The sequence below is a fragment of the Aulonocara sp. 'chitande type north' Nkhata Bay genome, linkage group LG4 (genome assembly GCF_057382095.1).
Source record: "Aulonocara sp. 'chitande type north' Nkhata Bay isolate Kocher_YH1m ecotype deep benthic linkage group LG4, A_spYH_male_GT1.1, whole genome shotgun sequence".
Lineage (NCBI taxonomy): Eukaryota > Metazoa > Chordata > Actinopteri > Cichliformes > Cichlidae > Aulonocara > Aulonocara sp. 'chitande type north' Nkhata Bay.
The window spans coordinates 11056864-11075496 of record NC_141347.1 but is presented as its reverse complement, the minus strand read 5'-3'; the positions used below and the strand labels follow the sequence as shown (position 1 = coordinate 11075496).

Genomic DNA, 18633 nt, shown 5'->3' with positions numbered 1-18633 from the left:
TTTCTCTGTAATAAACTCTCTTTTCCAAAGATGAGTGATTCCTCAATCAGATACAGGGCTCGCAATATCGCTAGCCCGACGTCCCGGGGCTATCTCTGCCCTGCCTGTCGGGCTATTGTAGGAAGGAAAAATATATGTCAATGCTTTTGCATTCTTTCAGAAATGTAGCTGGGTAATTATGTCATTGGGTGAGCCACTGTCAATATGTGACATATTGAAATCGTGTTTGAATTTGCGCTTGTTTTTTTGCTTTCACTTTGCAATCGCGCGAACTGTGTATAGAGAGCGACAGCACTGATCTGTGAGTGATGATAATTTGTGCACCAATTCCTCTGACATAGTCTTATTAATTGTTAGCTTACTATGCAAACATGACAAGTGAAATCTCCCGCAGCTTAAACATGTGAGAGGTTGATCGCGCAGAGAATCGCTGAGCTTATGTGAGTGCGGCAGGATATATATTTCACTACGATGACCTGGATGATTGAGAACCTTCACAGACAGATATATATTTTAGTTCTGCTGAGCCAAATAAGACAGGTCAGGGTGAAGAAGTGACAGCCAAAGAAAAGCTTACCACAAAACGGAGAAGTTATGACAAATCAGACTATAAGGCAAAAAGAAAGTGCAGCTTCATGGTTTCATGGACAAAAGAATTTCTGTGGCTGCAATATGACGAGCTAAAAAACAACACGCACAAGGGTTAGGGTTAAATTTAAAAACTGTACTTTTGTGTTAAAATATATATTTATAATTTTAATAAATGACAAATTAAAAAGGCATGAACATTTTTTTTTGTATCGAAAAAATATCGAACCATGACACCAAAGTATCGAACCGAACCGAACCGTGAATTTTGTGTATCGTTGCACCCCTAATATATATATATATATATATATATATATATATATATATAGAGAGAGAGAGAGAGAGAGAGAGAGAGAGAGACTACACCAGACTGGCTTAAATATTGCTTTATGCTTGTTCGAAGATAAATGAGCTCACATAACTTTGCATGTATTTGTTATGAGCCTAAAGGTTCTTCTTCTTTTTTTCTTCTTTTTTTTTTAGATCTTTGGATTGATATCAGCTGTACGGTCCTACACCAGCTCCACATTTGGTGACAAAGAGACTTACAAACATCTCATGATGACAGGTGTCCGAATGGCCACCTGCAATCAGATCCTGGACCCGTGGGTTTATATCCTGCTGAGACGTGCCATCCTCAGAAAAATCTACCGCATCACTAAAAAGCAGGCCAGCTTCAAGGGAAGCACTCTCCGGCGCTGGGATTTCGGCTCCTTTCAGAACTCAGAGAAAAAAAAGGTTGATCCCAAAAGTTTTAAATAAAAAGAGCATAAGCCGCCCCAGTTTAAATAAAACTGTTATTGTGAGTGGGGATGTCAAATGTTCTGAGCTGGATGATCACCTACTGCCTAAGGAGAACCTCTTGTGGTTTTACAAGGGAAAAAACGCTGACTACGGTAAAGAGAAGAGTTTGTCCTGCTTGAAAGCAGATGTAAAAAATGAAAAGGACACTATGAGCAGGACTCTTCCGTGTTCCCATTTCCTAAAGTAAAGACTATTTAATCTTAAAGAAAACATCTCAACTAAAAAGTTTGGCCTTTGATGTTGTCTTTTTCTTTTACTTCTCTGAGGTAATGTAAATGACTTGTGTAAATGCTTAGGCAACAGCAAAAAGATGTGAAAAACTCCACGTATGTGCACAGTGGAGGGTTGTGACATGAATGTGAATAAGCGTCTTTACTGTGTATTTGTTAATGTATCAGTAGTGTATCTACTTTTCCCCGAGTGTCCAGGGGCTGAAGTGAAGCTATGTGCTGCAAAAGCTAACTGAATGTGACATTGTGTTTTCTTTTTTTAAAGGGAATGTAATAAAAAGTTGTATTGTCTCATTTTAAATTTTCATTTTGATCATTTTTGTACAAGATGTGAAAAAGTTTCCTTTATTTATAAAATATTTCCCAAAATTTAGTTTATAATAGCAGTTATTGTGAATGTTTAAGGCTCAGTTTCAAATTTAGACTTAGCCTTTAAACCTTATTTTGGGCAGTAAACCACAATGTTTTTGCTAGGAGATAGGCAAGAAGATGAAATCACAGCAGGCAACAGGTTAGCTTAGCTTAGCACATTAGATAGCTCACTCTGTCCAAATTTTTTGAAACCAGCACAGATTTCTTTGCTCTTACAAAATAAAAGCTTCAATTTGTGGAGGGGAGGGGGGTAGTGTCTTAAGCCTACAATACAGAGTGACTTGATGCTCTTGACCTGTACTTATAACATGCGGTGGAGATGGATAGCGAATGAGTAACAGCTTCTAACTTCCCACAAGCACTCATTTATTTAAAATATCAAAAATAAAAGTGCTACCTCTACCACACATTACTTGACAGCACTCTAGTCCGCGTACCCACGTAAGAATCCATTACAGAGATGGTAGAAGAAGAACAAAAACGGGGGTGACGCACCAGTCATGAGACAGGAGGCGCCGCCGTGCGACGATACACTGCGTTACAACAGCAACTGTTACAAACTGAAAACCTTTAATGTTAATTAGTGAACATTAGCTTTTAAAATCTACAGAAAAGTTAAAGACAGTAGCAACAAAGAGGGAAAGTGAATCTTTAACATATTCATTTTATGTAGGTTAATCTGCTGTGAAGCGGTCAGGGCTGCACAGCAAAAGAACACAAAAAAAAAGCTGTTCAAACAGTTTTGTGCATTCCAGAGCAAAAGGGAGGTGTATGCTACCACTCTAAACTCCTCAAGGTCAAAAGTTAAAAGATCTCAGTTTAACCACTCGTTATCTTATGGGAACAGAGTCGTTCAGTCTGTGTTAGAATTTTCCATCACAGCCTTAATGGGACTGTTAGTCTGATTTTGCACTTTTGGACAAACACAAGCTGTTTGTCATTGTTATCAATCTTTTTGCTAACCCACATATGGGTTCTTACATCATATAAATGAGAGAAGTGTAATTTTAAGAGTTGGAAAACCTTAGAAATGGCAGTGGTTCATGTGGATATTTATTTCCCTAAAAGGTAAACTATGTGTTGTTGCAACACAACTGGTGACCTACCCAGTGTGTACCCTGCCTCTCACCCTATGATAGATTTTTTTATATGCGTCACAATAATATATTTTTTTATAAAGCCAATCACAGAGTCTGACATTGTGCTTAAATGCGCTTTTCTCAAAGTTTGCATGAAGTCTTGGAACTGAACTGAATCACAAAAATAACAATAGTTTTCATAAATTATATATAACGATAATTTGGTGATAGACCTTTGATAAAAAAGTATCTGATGGTGTGTCAAAATCAACTGTTTGACTTCCAGATACCCAGCACAGTAACAATGTAATGCTGAAATGTTTCGAGTTTTCGTGAGCTGATTAGAACTGAGTTTGATAAGATGTGAGACAATTTTAATTTGAAAAGACTATTCCAGACTGTAATACTATACCTGGATCAAGAAAAGTATTCTGTGATATTTTCTTTATAATTTCTGCAACCCCTTTTTTCATACAAGATACCAAAGCTACTTTTTCTTTTTAAAATAGCCTTTTCCACTACTTTTTAGACCAAATCCTTAAATAACTGTCATTATTCTTGTGGGGGAAACTTTATGGATATCTCTCACAGTAACACACAAGCGGTGGAAATGACTACGAATATTTGTTATGTAAGATAACTGTCGTGACAATAACATTAGTCCCAAACATTGCTGAATCAATCAGCCAAGTGTTTAGAATTCAATGCCTTGATTATTAGCCACGCCCCAAAGACGGTGTTCCGCTTTTCTATTTGTAAATATTCAAGTCACGTGGAAATTTAGTCCAATAAGCACCATTCTCTTCCCAGATCGTGGGCGTTTCCATTTGTGCTCCTGCTGCCGAGACCGGGAGCTAGCGTGAAGCGCTGTGTTAACGACACAACGGTAAGTAACAAGAAAAGATCCGAAATAATAACTTTAAGTATTTAGGAATGAACATACTAAGGAAGCTGCATACCAAGAGTAGTTCAGATGCTCGACTGTATATTCTGTCTTGGGCTCGTAGACTTCAGACGTTGAGCTTTTTTTGCCATTGTTCGGCAAAGCTAGCATGCTAGTGCTAACTGTAGCTGAGGTTTCAATGGGGTCTCGTTTTGTCTCCTCTACCATTTTGGTGTCTGATAAGCAGCAGACAAGAACTTAAATTCAAAATTCTCAGTTAATGTGCATCATATTATCGAGTTTTGCAATTGGCGGGAATAATGGTAACACACATGGCTGTGTTTCCCGATTTGTGGAGCATGTCTGCGCAGCTTTAAACCGCAGTCGGTCGGTTTTTGTCGGGGATGCGAGCTAGCTGCCGTCAACAGCCAGACTCTGCGCCGAATTAAAATGGCGTCTGTTTTTAAATCCACGAGTTGGAGCTGCGAGGGTTCGGGGACTGGTTGTTTCTTGACGTAAAGGTTACGTTTCAGTGTGAAGCTTTAGTGGCTCGTGGGGAGTGCGACATGAGCTCATTTTGGCTTTGTGCCATGTTTCGGTAAGTCGTTGACAGGTTGGAGCGTAGAAAACGGGGCAGTACGAGCCGTGTTTAAGATTTCTGCTCTTTTACGTTATGTCAGCTTTGTATCCAGGTACAGAAAGGTAGACCCACGATGGGAATGCTACAGTATGTGAGACCTGTGGGTGTGTCGCTATTATTGAATGAGAAGTCCTGCCCGCCCACTTCACGCCACTATTTGATCCAGATCTTAGCGTTTTGCTGTAGTAACACAGTAGCAGCTACACTCATCACGTCAGACAACACTGATGAACACTCAGTCATCCATGAAGGTTCTGCTGTTACCCTCCACTCACATTAATCTGTTTACACCAGCCTGGTTTTTATTTTTATTTTGGATAATATATACATACATACATACATACATACATACATACATACATACATGATTGCCCTTTATTCTGAAATATTGTGGTTTGTAGACACGAGTTTATTTATTACTGTGGAGCAGGAGAGGCTGGGCCTGTTTAGTGCCCGAGGCTTGTAAATGTGTACCAACTATGTTGCTGCAGCTGGGGGCCAGAGATGCCAGTGAAGTGTAAAAACATTTTCACCTCTGAGCCACTGAGTGTCGAACAGCGACAAACTTGAAATATAAAAAAATGTTGGGTTTTAATTTTGCCCTGATTTTTTTTTATTTTTTTTATTTTTAATTTCCGTCCTGCAGACTCAGACAGCAGCAAAGTCATCTGCTGCCAAGACGGCCGTTTTAATACTGTGGGTCACTGGATAAAGCAGCCATCACGGTCTCCACAACAGCAATGGTAAAATTTTCATTATTCAAGTCTTACTGCGCGTTGTTTATAGGGCAGAGGATATCCAGGCATTTATATTAAATACCAGTGTTAACAGGACAAATGATTGTGACCCATCTGATGCAGCCAGCATGTTGCTGTTCCATGATGCCCGGGGCTTTGGGAACACATGCTGGCTGCTTTCACATCACTGCCATCACTCTCCCATAATTTGGCTTTGGTTGCCTGTGCATACCCTCTGCTTGTGTAATGATTAGTTTTAGAAGCTTGACCTCTGTGTTCAGTATTTCAATTCATCAAACAAGGTCAGAGGAAGGCGGTCTTAGTTTGGTGGCCCGTTTAATCTTGATAAATGGTTTTTCCAGGTTGAGCAGGAGCTATTTCATAAAACTGGATTAGTAAAGTTAGTTGAATAACTGGTCTGATTAGAACCTCGACTGAAGTTTGAGGAGCTGCTGCATAAATGTGTTAATCTGGTTAATTGTCCCAGGGTAATTCAAGATGAGGTATTGATGTATTTTCAAGAGTAAAAGTTAGACTTTTATTTGTGGAATGCAAGGTAATAAATCTCATGCACATTCTTGTCATGCATTGAAGTCTGGGTAGTGTTACGATGGGAATGCTTTGATTGAAACTAATCTCGTCTAGCCATGTGACAGATATGTTCCCTTAAATTCACGCTGTTGTTTCTTTTCACCACTAGCCACCACCAATGCGCCACCGCGCCATGCGTGTCTTCATGAATGACGACCGCCATGTTATGGCAAAACACTCTGCCATCTACCCGACACAGGAAGAGCTGGAAAGTGTACAAAACATGGTGTCTCACACAGAGAGAGCACTCAAGGCCGTCTCTGACTGGCTGGATAAACAGGAAAAGGGGACGACAAAGTCTGACTCAGGCACAGAGACTGATAAAGAAAGGTGAGATGTTGGAGACTTTGAGTAAACAAGTACCTTTTTAAAACCAAAGCTGACTTTGTTTCATTTTATTCTTCTCCACTGTGCATCCGGTGTCTTTTCAAAGTGAGCATAAGGATCAGGCCACCCGCTCTCTGCGTGGCGTCATGAGGGTGGGACTGGTTGCTAAAGGCCTGTTACTGAAGGGGGACCTGGACCTAGAGCTAGTGCTCCTTTGTAAGGACAAGCCTACCATCAGTCTGCTGAAGAAGGTGTCTGAGAACCTTGTTACACAGCTCAAGGTGAGAAGTGTGATGATTCACTCTATATTTGGAAAAGTTTTATTTAACTATAATATTGCTATTTCAGATAACTTGAAACTAAACTAAAACTAGATGCGATTTAACACAAATAAAAATAAAAAGTAGATTTAGAAAAAGGCAAATTAAGTGAGCAAACGTTTATAAACTATATTAGTTTTAGTCTTTGTGGTGCATTATCAATCTGAAGCTTTGGGTCATGTCTTGATAGAGATTTGGGGTACCTACGTGGCTGTGATGCTACTTGTATTGTAATGCCTGTAAAGTCTTAGCCTTATCAAACATATTTGTCATTATAGTAATTGGAAAAACTAAAACGGCCCATTTTAGAACAATAAAAACTAAACTGAAACAAGCAGAAGCTGAAAGCTAACTGAAATTAAACTGAGTTGGGAAAATTATTTTCAATTTTGACATGACTGATGTTCTGGGTGTCCGTGTCATCCTGTGCAGTAAGGACAAACAAAACTTCCCACTGGCAGCATGCACACAAGCAGTGACTCCGACCCAAAAAGCAGCTCCTGTTTCTGTGAGCTGGGAAGAGGAAATGTAAAGCTAAAATGAATTCAAGGCTGCAGTAAACCAATGAAAATGTTATTTGGCTGAAATCGTCCGCCTGCCAGTATTCGTATTTTAAACGTATTGATTAACATTGTGTTAGGCCCGGAAAGCTTGTATTTTCGGGTTAGCCCTTCACACTTGGGGGTACTCTTTAATTAAAATTTCGGTAAATGTAAGCATTAAATAAGCTAATCAGAAGCGTCTCGCTTGGGTGAAAACTCCTCTGACCCAAAAGTGTCTGCAGACGGACACATTTGTGGAAACAATGATAGTAATGGGTATTATGGAAAAGCTAGTCGTTGCCTTTGTTCTTATGAAAGTGAAATCTGCGATTGCCTCACCAGTGAGAATTTGGTTGGATGAGAACATATCCATTGATATAAGCCTTGAGATTACATCTGTACTGGTATGTAAACTGTTGGGGAAAGTTACTGGTAGCAGTTTTAATAAAACAAAATGATCTAGGACCAAGAATCTATATTTGCTAGCTTCATAGATTTCTATAATAACTCAATATCTTTAAAATGAAACAAGACATTAGGGCTTTTTATAAACCCAAATTTAGAGGAAAAAGCGATTTCAAAGTTTTCATTCTGGATCCCTGAGTAGTGTTATGTTGTTAAGGAAATCCTACAGTTGTATAGTCTTTGGTATCCCTACACGTGTCCTCCTTCATGACTGGATAAGTTAAAGAAACCAGTGTCAAGTCTTTTTTTTTTTTTTCTTTTTTTTTTTTTTAAACTGTACTGATTGTCTTTTCTTTCTTTCAGTTGATCACAGAAGACAAGTATGTGGTGACCCAACAGATCCGTGAAGCTAGCATCGTCATAAAGAACACCAAGGAGCCCCCTCTCACCCTCACAATTCACCTGACGTCCCCTTTGGTCCGTGAAGAGATTGAGAGGGCTGCAGCTGGAGGTAAGCTCCTGATTGAAAGCCTCAGTGTTTTTCTTTCTTTTTTTCTTTTCTTCTTTTTCCCCTCTTTTTACTGGCACCCTGTTTCCAGCAGGGAGGCCAGGCAGGTAACCAGCCTAGACAGATATTGTTTATTGGGCCTTCAATGGAGCTAGAGGACAAGAAATGCAGTCACATAATGAAAGTGTGCTATGTTTATAGCTCTCTAGACACTCTTGTAGTTCCATGTAATGTAATTGGACATTTTTGATGGCCCAATATACAGTATAGGGCAGGTAGTTTACTGACTTCTGAAGACGTGGCTTTCTCTTCCCCCTTAATGATCAAGGTCACCAAAGAAATGAAGGCTTACTGAGAATTTAACCAAATACAAAAAGAGAGACCACTTTGTTTGCATGTGTTTTATCATTGATGATGAACAGTTTGCATTGCAGCAAAAATGAGTAGCAAAACGTGCAGTGACACCCAGCAGTGGGCTATTGACAGTCTCTGATGTTGTTGAGCAGGGAAGGCTCGGGGTTGCAGATAATGACAAGGGACACTTGAAATTGCCTGTCCAACCACACCCAAAAATCCAGGGGTTGGTCCCACATGTCAGCTAGTAATAATTAATGGCAATGTGAAACATGTAGTTATTTGGATTATTGGTAGCTATACAACAAAACATTTGTATTTTGCGTTTTTTGAGTTTTCAACAATAGACCTCTACCTTGACTTTATCTGTAGCTTCGTGCTCACAGTGAGGCCCAGTTTGGGACTTTGTTTAATTTTTTTCTTTTTAAGCCATCAGTTTTGCTGCAGTGTGGACTTTTTTTTATACCCACCTTTTGTGTATCTGATCATTTTTGCCTGTGGTTTCAATTCTGATTCTCTCTGTCAAGCCTTCTAGTTTGTCAATTTTTAGGGACGCTGGACCTTTGACCAACTGGCCGCTCTCTGTCTCGGAAGGGGCAAAGCGCAGTGTACCCAATCTAGGGGTGAAGGGGAGGGGCTCTACCTCCTGTTAGCGCCAGAAAAAGAAAACTAGACCGTTTTAGGCAATGAAACTAAAGCATCATTTGAGTTGAAGCGGCTATGGAGAGACAACCTCCCATTTGATGCAACCTATAAATCCCTTTATAAAGTTGCCTTTCTACGTCAGGGATTTATTTTTATTTCTTGTAATCTTATTTTTTTACATATTCCAGTTACAACGCACTCTGCATTACAGTCACTCCGGTGGAATTTAAGTGTAATTGTTACGTGCCGGGTCATGTCAAACCATATTAACTGGGAGGTTGGGAGCGTTTGGTGGTTCTCCAGTGGAGGGGTCCCCCTCCCCTTTCCCCTCCTGGCTGTGGTTTGGGAAGGCTGCCTGTGTTCCCCCTGGCCGGCTGACAGAACTCCCCTTGGTCAAACTGTACCTTGTCTTCTTATTCCACCTGCCAATAGAAACGCTTTCAGTCAACGATCCCCCGGATGTTCTGGACAGGCAGAAATGCCTAACTGCCTTGGCGTCTCTCCGCCACGCTAAGTGGTTCCAGGTTTGGATCTTGTCTTTATTTGTCTCTAAAACAGAAGTAGTTTTGAGTTTGGTTTTATGCTGTTTGTCTTTTATTTGGGCGTTCCATGTGTTTTTTGTTTTTCTTTCTTTTTTTTAAATTTACTCTTTTGAAGTGTACTTCCTGTAGTAATTCTTGATGACCTGGATGTTTGTTTCTTAGGAAACCTTTGTCATTGCACTGTTGTAGAGTTGTTTTACTCACATAACAGATTTTTATTGCTTTATCATTTCATAAACGGAGAAATTGTTGCTTTTCGGTCCCTGATTTTCTTTGTTTTCACATTTAGCTTAACAGCTTCTAACTCAAATCAGTAAAAAAAAAAAAGAAAAAAAAAAGGGGGGGGAGAGAACTAATCCATGGTTTGTCCAGGTGCAATATTTCTCCAATGTCAGTGTTGCTGTGAGTGCTTTGTCATTATTTTCACACTTCTGCAAGTCGCAAGCTCCACTTTTGGTAGAGAAAGGGTTCCTTGTAGTTAATTGTGTTTGATTATATCTCATTGTAGTATTTTCGCCTGTTTCATTTCTGGCTTTGACACTATAACGATCAGTGCTCCATCTCTGCAGCTTGTTATTGTAGAGTATGTGGCCTCAGCTGTTTCTGCTCTCTGGCTGTTTCTGTTACTCTGTGTGCCACAAAAGCAGCAGAAATATTGCACCTCGAGTCATATTTTAAACTTCCTTTGCCACTAACTTAGTCATGGCCTCTTTTAATGACAGCACATGTATGCATATCCTCTGAAATAACACACTTGTTAATCATTTTAAAGTTGACATAAAGTTTGAGGTGGCTTTAGTCGCGCATTCATATGCATGCTTTTTTTCCTACAAGCAGTAACTACACCATCGATCATGCTGGCTATTGATTTGCAGACATAATAGGCTTTTCCACCAAAGTGATCAAACATCATTCTGTCACCTAATCTCTCTGGACATTTACCATAATGACAAAGCTAAAATGCTGTAGTCTGTGTGGCTTCATTTTTATCTTTCCACATATTTGAATATTTATCTTGCTTTTTGTTGCGTACAGTCTGCTTTTCTGTTGTGTTGTTGTTTTTGTTGTTGTTGTTTTTTGTTGTTGTTTTGTTTTTGTTTAACTAAGGCTGTTTGTGCCCCTCCCCCCACCCCTTCTTGTTTCCTCAGGCTAGAGCCAATGGGCTTCGCTCCTGTGTCATTGTCATCCGGATCCTAAGGGACTTATGCGCCCGCGTCCCAACATGGGCCCCCCTTCGGGGCTGGGTGAGTAAAAGAAAACCTTATAACAAAAAAAATAAATTTTAGATGGACAGATATGCGCTGATTGTGCCTTTTTAAGACTATCAGATATGTTGAATAAATATTGCCTAAGGCTGATGAAAATGTCAAAAAAGAAACTTTAAAATTCCTTTGTTATTGCTTTCAAGACACCACTATCTCACGTTCTAATACTGTGACCTGAAATCTCTTTGTGTAAGGGCTTAAAAATAGGATGCTATCTCTCATGCTTTGCAGCCATTGGAGCTGATCTGTGAGAAAGCCATTGGCACAGGGAACCGGCCCATGGGTGCAGGAGAGGCTCTGCGGAGGGTTTTAGAATGTCTGGCTTCAGGAATCCTCATGGCAGGTATACACCTGAGATCTCTTCTCAAAACTTTAATTGTGCAAGTGTAATTGTACTTGTTTAGTTTGTGCGCTTATTTCTAAGCACACGCCAATGCTGTCGTTTGTTTATGTTGTAAGATGGGCCTGGAATTTCCGATCCATGTGAGAAGGAGCCAACAGATGCAATTGGTCATTTGGACCAGCAGCAAAGAGAAGACATCACAGCAAGTGCACAAGTAAGTGTGTGGGTGTGGCAGCAGCAGTGCCTCAAAAAGTCCCCAAGAGGCTGGCTACAAAAGCAAGCTCATGTCCATCAACATCAGTGTTCAAATTCCCAAATATGCAGCAAAAGAAGAAAAATCATGTTTACAGCCTGGTACAAAAAAACAGCCCAACATGATCTGCATGGAGAGAGATTTGTTTATTTTATATTTTTAACTGATTTCAAATTTAGGTTTAAAATTGGGGTCATTGGGGAAAAAAACTCCAGTACTTTCAAACTCTATTGCTTAACTTGAATTAGCTGGTTTCTATGATGCAGTCAAGCAGTTTATGGTTGCAGCATGCTGATGAGTTTTGCTAGCCATAGCTGGTGACTTAGCACTTTACCCTGTTGTCCAAATAGAGTCACTTCTGACTTAAAATAAACGAATAAACAAAAGAAATGGCTCAGACACTAACAACAGGGCTTCATAAACCAGTGAGTGATGTCACAGTGTCTGTGTCCTTCTTTCATATACAGTCTGTGTTCTGCATATTCATAAATGGGTATATAGTTAACATCATGTGTTTGTTGTCCTCAGCATGCCTTAAGACTGTCAGCTTTTGGACAGCTTCACAAAGTGCTTGGAATGGATCCACTTCCTTCTAAGATGCCCAAGAAACCTCGACCTGAGACTCCTATCGATTACACAGGTAAACCTGAGATTTAAGTCGTCTACAAAAGCACATTAGACATGGAAGTTTTGTCTGTGCATGGTGTATATTTAATATGTATTTAGTATAATTTGAATGATCTCATTGCACAACTTCGGTTGTTGTGTTTCAGTGCAAATCCCACCCAGTACAGCATATGCACCACCAATGAAGAGGCCTATCGAGGAAGAAGAGGGTACTGATGACAAGAGTCCCAATAAAAAGAAGAAAAAGCTGCAGAAGAAATGTAAGTGCTCTTTTAGCTCAAGGTGCGTGCGTGCGTGCGCTTATCTGGGCATGGCAGAACAATCTGTGCCCAGGTAGGTGCGGAAGAGACACACTTGGGTGATCAGATGTGAAGTTCAGCTGTATCAGAAATCATGAAGTGTGCTGCCATTGATAATGTTACTCAAATATGTTCCTTTCTTTTTGAATTGAATTAACAATTTTGATGTTTGTTCACTTTCAATAGGTTAAAGATGTTTGGTTTAAAAAATTATAACTACATTACTACTTTCTGGTCAAAGAAATTTCACTAGTCTGATGATTAAAGTAAAACATTTGGATTTTACTGTATGTTATTATTGTTATCATAATGCTGTTTTTCTGACTTTATCACCAGCTGCAGAGGAGAAGGCTGAGCCTCCCCAAGCCATGAATGCCCTAATGAGGCTCAATCAGTTAAAGCCAGGACTACAGTATAAGCTGATCTCCCAGACTGGCCCAGTTCATGTTCCTGTCTTTACAATGGCTGTAGAGGTAGATGGCAAGACATTTGAGGCTTCAGGCCCATCAAAACGCACTGCCAAGCTGCACGTAGCTGTAAAGGTAGGCAAAACATTTGCAAGACTGTCTGAAATGCATATTAGATTTCATTGTTGCCTCAGTGTCTTTTTGTAGGTATAGTTAGACTTTATTCTTGTCTTTTTAACCTACAATGAATCTTCTGTGGGCACCTTTTAGGTTTTACAGGACATGGGCCTGCCCACTGGAGTAGAACTAAAGTCTCCTGAGCCGGCAGTAAAAGCAGACGAGGCAGTAGTAGCAAACACTGTGGAACAACAGAAGCCAGTAGTGCCACCTGTCGAAACTATCACTGCTGCCGCAGGAGCAGCTAATGCAGAAAGCACTGAAGCTGCAGAGGTATGTGTGTCAGCAACCAGCTTTTGGGTTGTTTCCTGTACTGCTCAATGTGTCATTTTACCCACCAACTCTTTCTTATCAGACTGCTCGCCAGCAGGGACCAATCCTCACTAAACACGGCAAGAACCCAGTGATGGAGCTGAATGAGAAGCGTCGAGGCCTCAAGTATGAGCTCATATCAGAGACCGGCGGCAGCCACGACAAACGTTTTGTCATGGAGGTGGAGATCGATGGGCAGAAGTTCCAGGGCACAGGATCCAATAAAAAGGTGGCTAAGGCTTATGCAGCTCTGGCTGCACTGGAACGGCTCTTCCCTGAAGGCTCAGCACCCGAAGCTGCTAAAAAGAAAAAGGGACCACCCATGGTAAGCATCCCATTTCAAAAGTCCAGGCCCAAGATTTTTGCTTAAAGCATGTTTGTAGTTAAAGTAACTGTGGTTCATGTTGTATTTTGTGTACATCAGTTCCTGTACAGCTCAGTGGTAATGTACCATGACAGTGATGAAAGAGTAACATCCAACAAGTTTACATCTTGCGTTTTGCAGTGAAGTAAAGTTGTAGGGTCTTGTTTGGGGGGGGGGGGCGTTCTGTATTGGAACATCATATTAAAATGGCAGTAAAAGCCGTAACGATTGGACACACAACACGCCAACTTAAGAGCTGCATGACCAGCCGAAGTGCCAAAAGAAGACGTCATATGACGTCAAAATAAGCTCATGACACAGGCAATGCAGCAAGTATAATGGCCACATTACTGCTCAAATAAAAAAAAAAGTTAAAGTTAAAATTAAACGTGCTCTGTTCATCTATTTGAGTTAATTACTGATGTTAGAAAGGATTGTGTCACATCTTAAAAACATGAGACAGTTGCCTCTTAACAGGCTGACAAGTGAATTCTATCTGAAGGATGCACAACAGAAGTATCTGCCAAAAAACCAAAGGGGGAAAAACTTTAATGAGCATCTTTCTTCAATGCTCTCTTCCACTCCCACTGCTATCTTGGATTTGGTTGTCAAGAGAAAATTATAGTCCATTGTAGGGCTTGCAATAAATGGAAATCTTCTGTTTAATGGTGGCAAACGCTGGCTCTCCTGATAAGATAATCTGCAGTTCATCCATGTTATGTAGCAAAATACTATCTTGAGTGGATGCTGTTAGCCACTTTACCCAGACTGTTGAGCTGATCTGGTAAGTAACTACTTAATCTGCTAATGGCATTAACTATGGCTAGGTTACAGCTAACTGGTTAACTGTTTTGTTTGCTAACACTATTAATACAAAAGTATAATGGTATTGATTTGAACTCTTTACCCTTGAAAGGCTACCATGAGTAACCATTGAAGCTCTTTTCTGCGCGGAGTGCTTCCTGTCATATTTTAGGCCTGCTTATAGAACAAAATGACTGGGTTTGCAACAGAAGTTAGCGAAGGTGGTCTCTGCCTGTGCAGCTACCCTTTGTTTGATGACTATTACAGTAGTTTGTTTTCAATGTCTTTATTGGTATTAACTGAGGTGTTGAAACTCACCATTAAAGGTACAGGGGAGGTCATCAAATGTTGCCTTTATGACGTAAAGAGTTAAGATATCAGCAAATAAGGTACGGAAACAACACTAAGATGAATAACTAAAATTTGCTAGTGTTCTTACTCATATGGGGGAAGTAGACTAGCTGTAAAATATAGTTATGTAACATGTACTTTTGTCATTGTTACTGAAACACAGGTATGCAGAAAGTTATGCTGAACTCCTTTTAAGTGATGTTCATTTTCTCTTTAGCACACGCCAGGGTTTGGCATGATGGGAGCCCCTGGACCTGGAGATGTCGGCGCCCCCAGGGGCAGAGGGAGAGGAGGGCGAGGTCGTGGAAGAGGCAGAGGTTTCAATAATGGAGGCGGCTATGGCCAAGGAGGTAAAAACAGATCCTGGTATACTGGTACTGCTGGTAGACTTGGTCAGTGTGCTTGACACAGTGTTAAATCTCTTGAAAATAAAACTTATGTGCTCCTCCTAGGTGGCTTTGGAACATATGGTTATGGGAACAACGCCAACTCCGGATACAGTGAGTGTCCATTTCTTCCTTTCTAATCTTGTTGTGGGTAAGAATGTAATCTTTGAGAATCTGATTTACCCCGTGAGCTTCAGAATTATATATTTTTGCCAGTTTGTTAGCATTGATGTTGTCCTCCTGCATCTGGCTAGAACTCTGGGAAATGTAGTCTATTATGTTAAAAAAAAAAAAAAATATGATTTTTTTTTTTTTTTTTTTTTTCCCCCAGCCAGCAAGACCATGCTGGGTTGTTCCCAGTTCAGTGATTTTACATTTCTCTGCTTTAAGCCACAGGATTGAATCTGGTTTTGACAAGTCGCCTCTTATGAGTACCCCTTTCTTCGTTCTGGCAGCCTGTTCTGAGGACTGACCTACAAGAGCGTGACAGGAGCAGAGAAATCTAAAAAAGACCAAAACAAATCAAATTCAGTTTGAACAAAATCCGACCAATGAGTATTTCACCTGCCACAATTTTAAGGCAGGGAAAAAAATTCAAACTAAAATTTAAATCTAATTTTGATCATTTTTTTTTCCCCTTCTCTGCCCTGTCTCACTCTTTAGGTGACTTTGTCTCAGACTGCTATGGCTACCACGAGTTTGCGACATAGATGTTCCCCCAGTCTTAGAAAATCCAAAACTGTGCTGTAGCGAGGATAAAAACGGACAAAATACTCAGTAGTTTTCCCGAAGCATCACGAACTCCTCTTCACCACCAAGTCCTCAACCCTTGGAACAAAGTGACAACTACCCTCTGCCCTGTCTTGCCAGTTCTTCTTGTCGTAACCATGGCACCTCGGGGAGATGACGTGCCACTTGCATGCATGTAGCCATAACACCTTGTGTTCTCTCAAGTTGCCGTGGATGTACCCAAACTCCTGGATCTCTGCAAGCTGCAGGGCCGATTTGTTGCAGAGTATCTTCACCCGTCATACTGGGGGACGGGGCTTGTTTCTGGAGTGTGACTAGCTGGCAGCTGGACTAGACTGTCTTTTGGATTGTTGTCAAGACCACAAGGATGGCCTGGTCTCTCTCTTTATCTTAACGTTTTCTTGGATGCAAATGCTGAGAACATTTCCACGTGGATTGCTTTTTAGTTCACTCTTAATGCTTTTTACTCACTCCCATGTTTTTTCCTGTTTGCTTTTAAAAAGTGGTCATGTGGTCTATTCGAAAACAACAAAAGAATCTGCTGTTTCTGTATCACATCAGCAACACTTGTTAAGTCATTACTGCACTGAATGCCTGATGTTCTTATTTTGGGGATGTCTGCAGGTTTCAGTTTTCCATCTGTATTAAGTTCTGAACTGTAGCTGTTGGAAGACAGTGGATGAATTGGAAGATCTGATGCGTGTTGGTGAAAAGACTTGTTCTAGCTGTTTTTATGTTTTGTTTTTTTTAGGTTTTTTGTTTTTTTTTTTTTTTAAATAAATGTGACTTCATTCATCACTGTGCTACTGCAGGCTTTGTTTTGATTGTGCGTGACAATGTATTGCCATTAAGAAACATGTAGTAGGTGCAGCCGCTGCCATGCTATGTTTGTTTTTATGACCATGCAATGCCCTTGTTTCACAGATTACTACAATAACGGAGGTACAAACGGAGGACCTGGGGCATCAGGCAGCTCATCGGTTGGCCCTCCAGCTAACACAGCACTGGGCCCAGCACAGGGATCCTATGGTTCATACTACCAGAACGATGGAGCCTACACTGCCGCTTCTGCCTGCAAGCCCCTCAAAAAGAAACCTCCTATGCACAAAGGAGGGAAAGCATCTTTTCCAGGTCCCCCAGGGACAAATAGTGGGCCTGCAGGGGGCTACCAGTCTGGCAGCGGCTCAGGGCAGGGCTCCTATAACCAGTATGGCCAGGGCTACGGGCAGGGAAAGAAGAGTTTCAACCAGAACCAGGGGGGAGCAGGTGGATACTCGTACAGCACTGCATACCCGAGCCAAGTGACAGGAGGAGCTGGAGGTAATCAAGATTACAGTTACGCTGGTAAAGTGTTGGGATTTTAAGGATTCTAAGAAAAATTTTATTTATACACATTTTCATCACTAATTGTCATCGTTTTGGTGCAGGTTTCAACAACCAGTCCGGTTACAACTCACAGGGAGGTGGAGGAGGTAGCAACCAGGGCTTTGGTTCTCAGTACCACAACTCGGTGGGCTACGGCAGAGGCGACAGCAGCATGAACTACCAGTACAGATAGACGACTGCGTCCCTCCATCTGTGAATCTCCAGCACCAAGCACCCCGCATCAGTGTCTCAAGCCTTCTCCAAAGAAAGTGATTGACAGCTTGCCTGTGCTCTCTGCCTTTTCTATGTTTGCTTCGTATGTGCTTTTGGTTTGTATGTAGCACATGTGGGCACAAAACGAGATATCTGGACTTTGATGTGTCAAAGCAGAGTTGTGGCTGAATTTACTGGTCTGTTTCAGTGGTCTGGTCGGTGCTTAGTCTTTTTTAAAATTATATATATATAATTTTTTTTTTTTTTTTTTTTTAAATCGATACTACCAGTCCCCATTCTCATCACTAAATATGAAAGCCGATGCTACAATTCACTTGCTTGTTCTGACTTGGTTTCCTTTAACAGTTATGTGGCAACAGCATTTATTTCCACATGAAATTTAGTACAATCTTGTGGTGTTAAACTACAGGGTTGTGTGTTTTGTTTTCCTTTTGTTTTTGTAACAATTCAGTGGACCCAAGAACAACTTTTCTCCAGTGCTTGTAATTTTGGCTTATTTTGTAATTTACCTACTGTGATGTAGTTATTTTAATAAATGGTTTTGGAGATTACTGGAAAGTACACTTTACGTTCTGGTGTTTAAAGTCACATTTCTGCTCAATGTAGCTTTTGGATTGGGTGGGACTTGAGTTAATGTACAACAAACTATGTTTGTATCAATAAAAGACTTTTATTTTGAATAAAAGCCTTCATTACAGTTTTGACTAAAGTTATCGGCTAACAGTTATAATCATATAAAGTGGGGTATTTCACAGGTAATATTAAGCAGGCTCAAAGGAAATCTGGAAACGCTACCAAAATTACAGCTATAAGCATTTGGAAACTGGGTAAAATAAGTTATGATTTTATTTTATTCTTTTTAAATGTTCATAGATGCCCCTAGGGTTATAAATGTCCTGTAATGTAGTAGCATCACTGAAGCGGAAAAGTTTGTTAAAGGTTAGTAACCAATAAAATATAGTCCGACTGGAACTATGTTATAGAAATGACGCTTTCTCACTCATCCTTTGGTCGGCAGTGGACCAAACCACTTTGAGAAACGTGGGGAGTCAGTCTTTTAAAACATATTTATATGCATAAACATCTGCCTATGATTAAACCAGTAGCTATTTACAATTATATAGTTATA

The 18633-nt window shown here is 40.4% G+C and overlaps 2 protein-coding genes across 3 annotated transcripts in view; both read left to right on the top strand.

Moving 5' to 3' along the window:
• LOC147331993 (prostaglandin E2 receptor EP1 subtype-like) overlaps positions 1 to 1917 on the top strand; it is a 7870-nt gene extending 5953 nt beyond the window's left edge. Inside the window, exon 3 of the mRNA XM_086288367.1 lies at positions 1072 to 1917. Coding sequence (XP_086144493.1) covers positions 1072 to 1350 — 279 coding nt within the window. The 3' untranslated portion in view covers positions 1351 to 1917. The remainder of the gene's footprint in view (positions 1 to 1071) is intronic.
• A 1946-nt stretch (positions 1918 to 3863) lies between these two features.
• ilf3b (interleukin enhancer binding factor 3b) lies at positions 3864 to 18055 on the top strand. 2 transcript variants are annotated; one of them, XM_086288362.1, is made up of 18 exons: positions 3864 to 3959; positions 5243 to 5339; positions 6034 to 6254; positions 6358 to 6532; positions 7882 to 8029; positions 9458 to 9549; positions 10716 to 10811; positions 11064 to 11175; positions 11292 to 11389; positions 11957 to 12068; positions 12202 to 12315; positions 12691 to 12896; positions 13032 to 13211; positions 13294 to 13575; positions 14987 to 15119; positions 15222 to 15269; positions 16830 to 17225; positions 17333 to 18055. In XM_086288362.1, the coding sequence occupies exons 2-18, from the start codon at positions 5337 to 5339 to the stop codon at positions 17461 to 17463; spliced, it is 2547 nt and encodes an 848-aa protein (XP_086144488.1). In that variant the 5' UTR covers positions 3864 to 3959; positions 5243 to 5336; the 3' UTR covers positions 17464 to 18055. The 2 variants fall into 2 exon arrangements, with proteins under 2 accessions (XP_086144488.1, XP_086144489.1); XM_086288363.1 differs by lacking the exons at positions 16830 to 17225; positions 17333 to 18055 and adding an exon at positions 15819 to 16708.
• The last annotated feature ends 578 nt before the right edge of the window (positions 18056 to 18633 follow it).

Excerpts from the sequence above, each read along its gene's own strand:
- ilf3b (XM_086288362.1), top strand. Across the intron at positions 6,533-7,881 it reads ACCTTGTTACACAGCTCAAG|TTGATCACAGAAGACAAGTA; the intron begins GTGAGAAGTGTG and ends TCTTTCTTTCAG. Across the intron at positions 11,390-11,956 it reads ACATCACAGCAAGTGCACAA|CATGCCTTAAGACTGTCAGC; the intron begins GTAAGTGTGTGG and ends TGTTGTCCTCAG.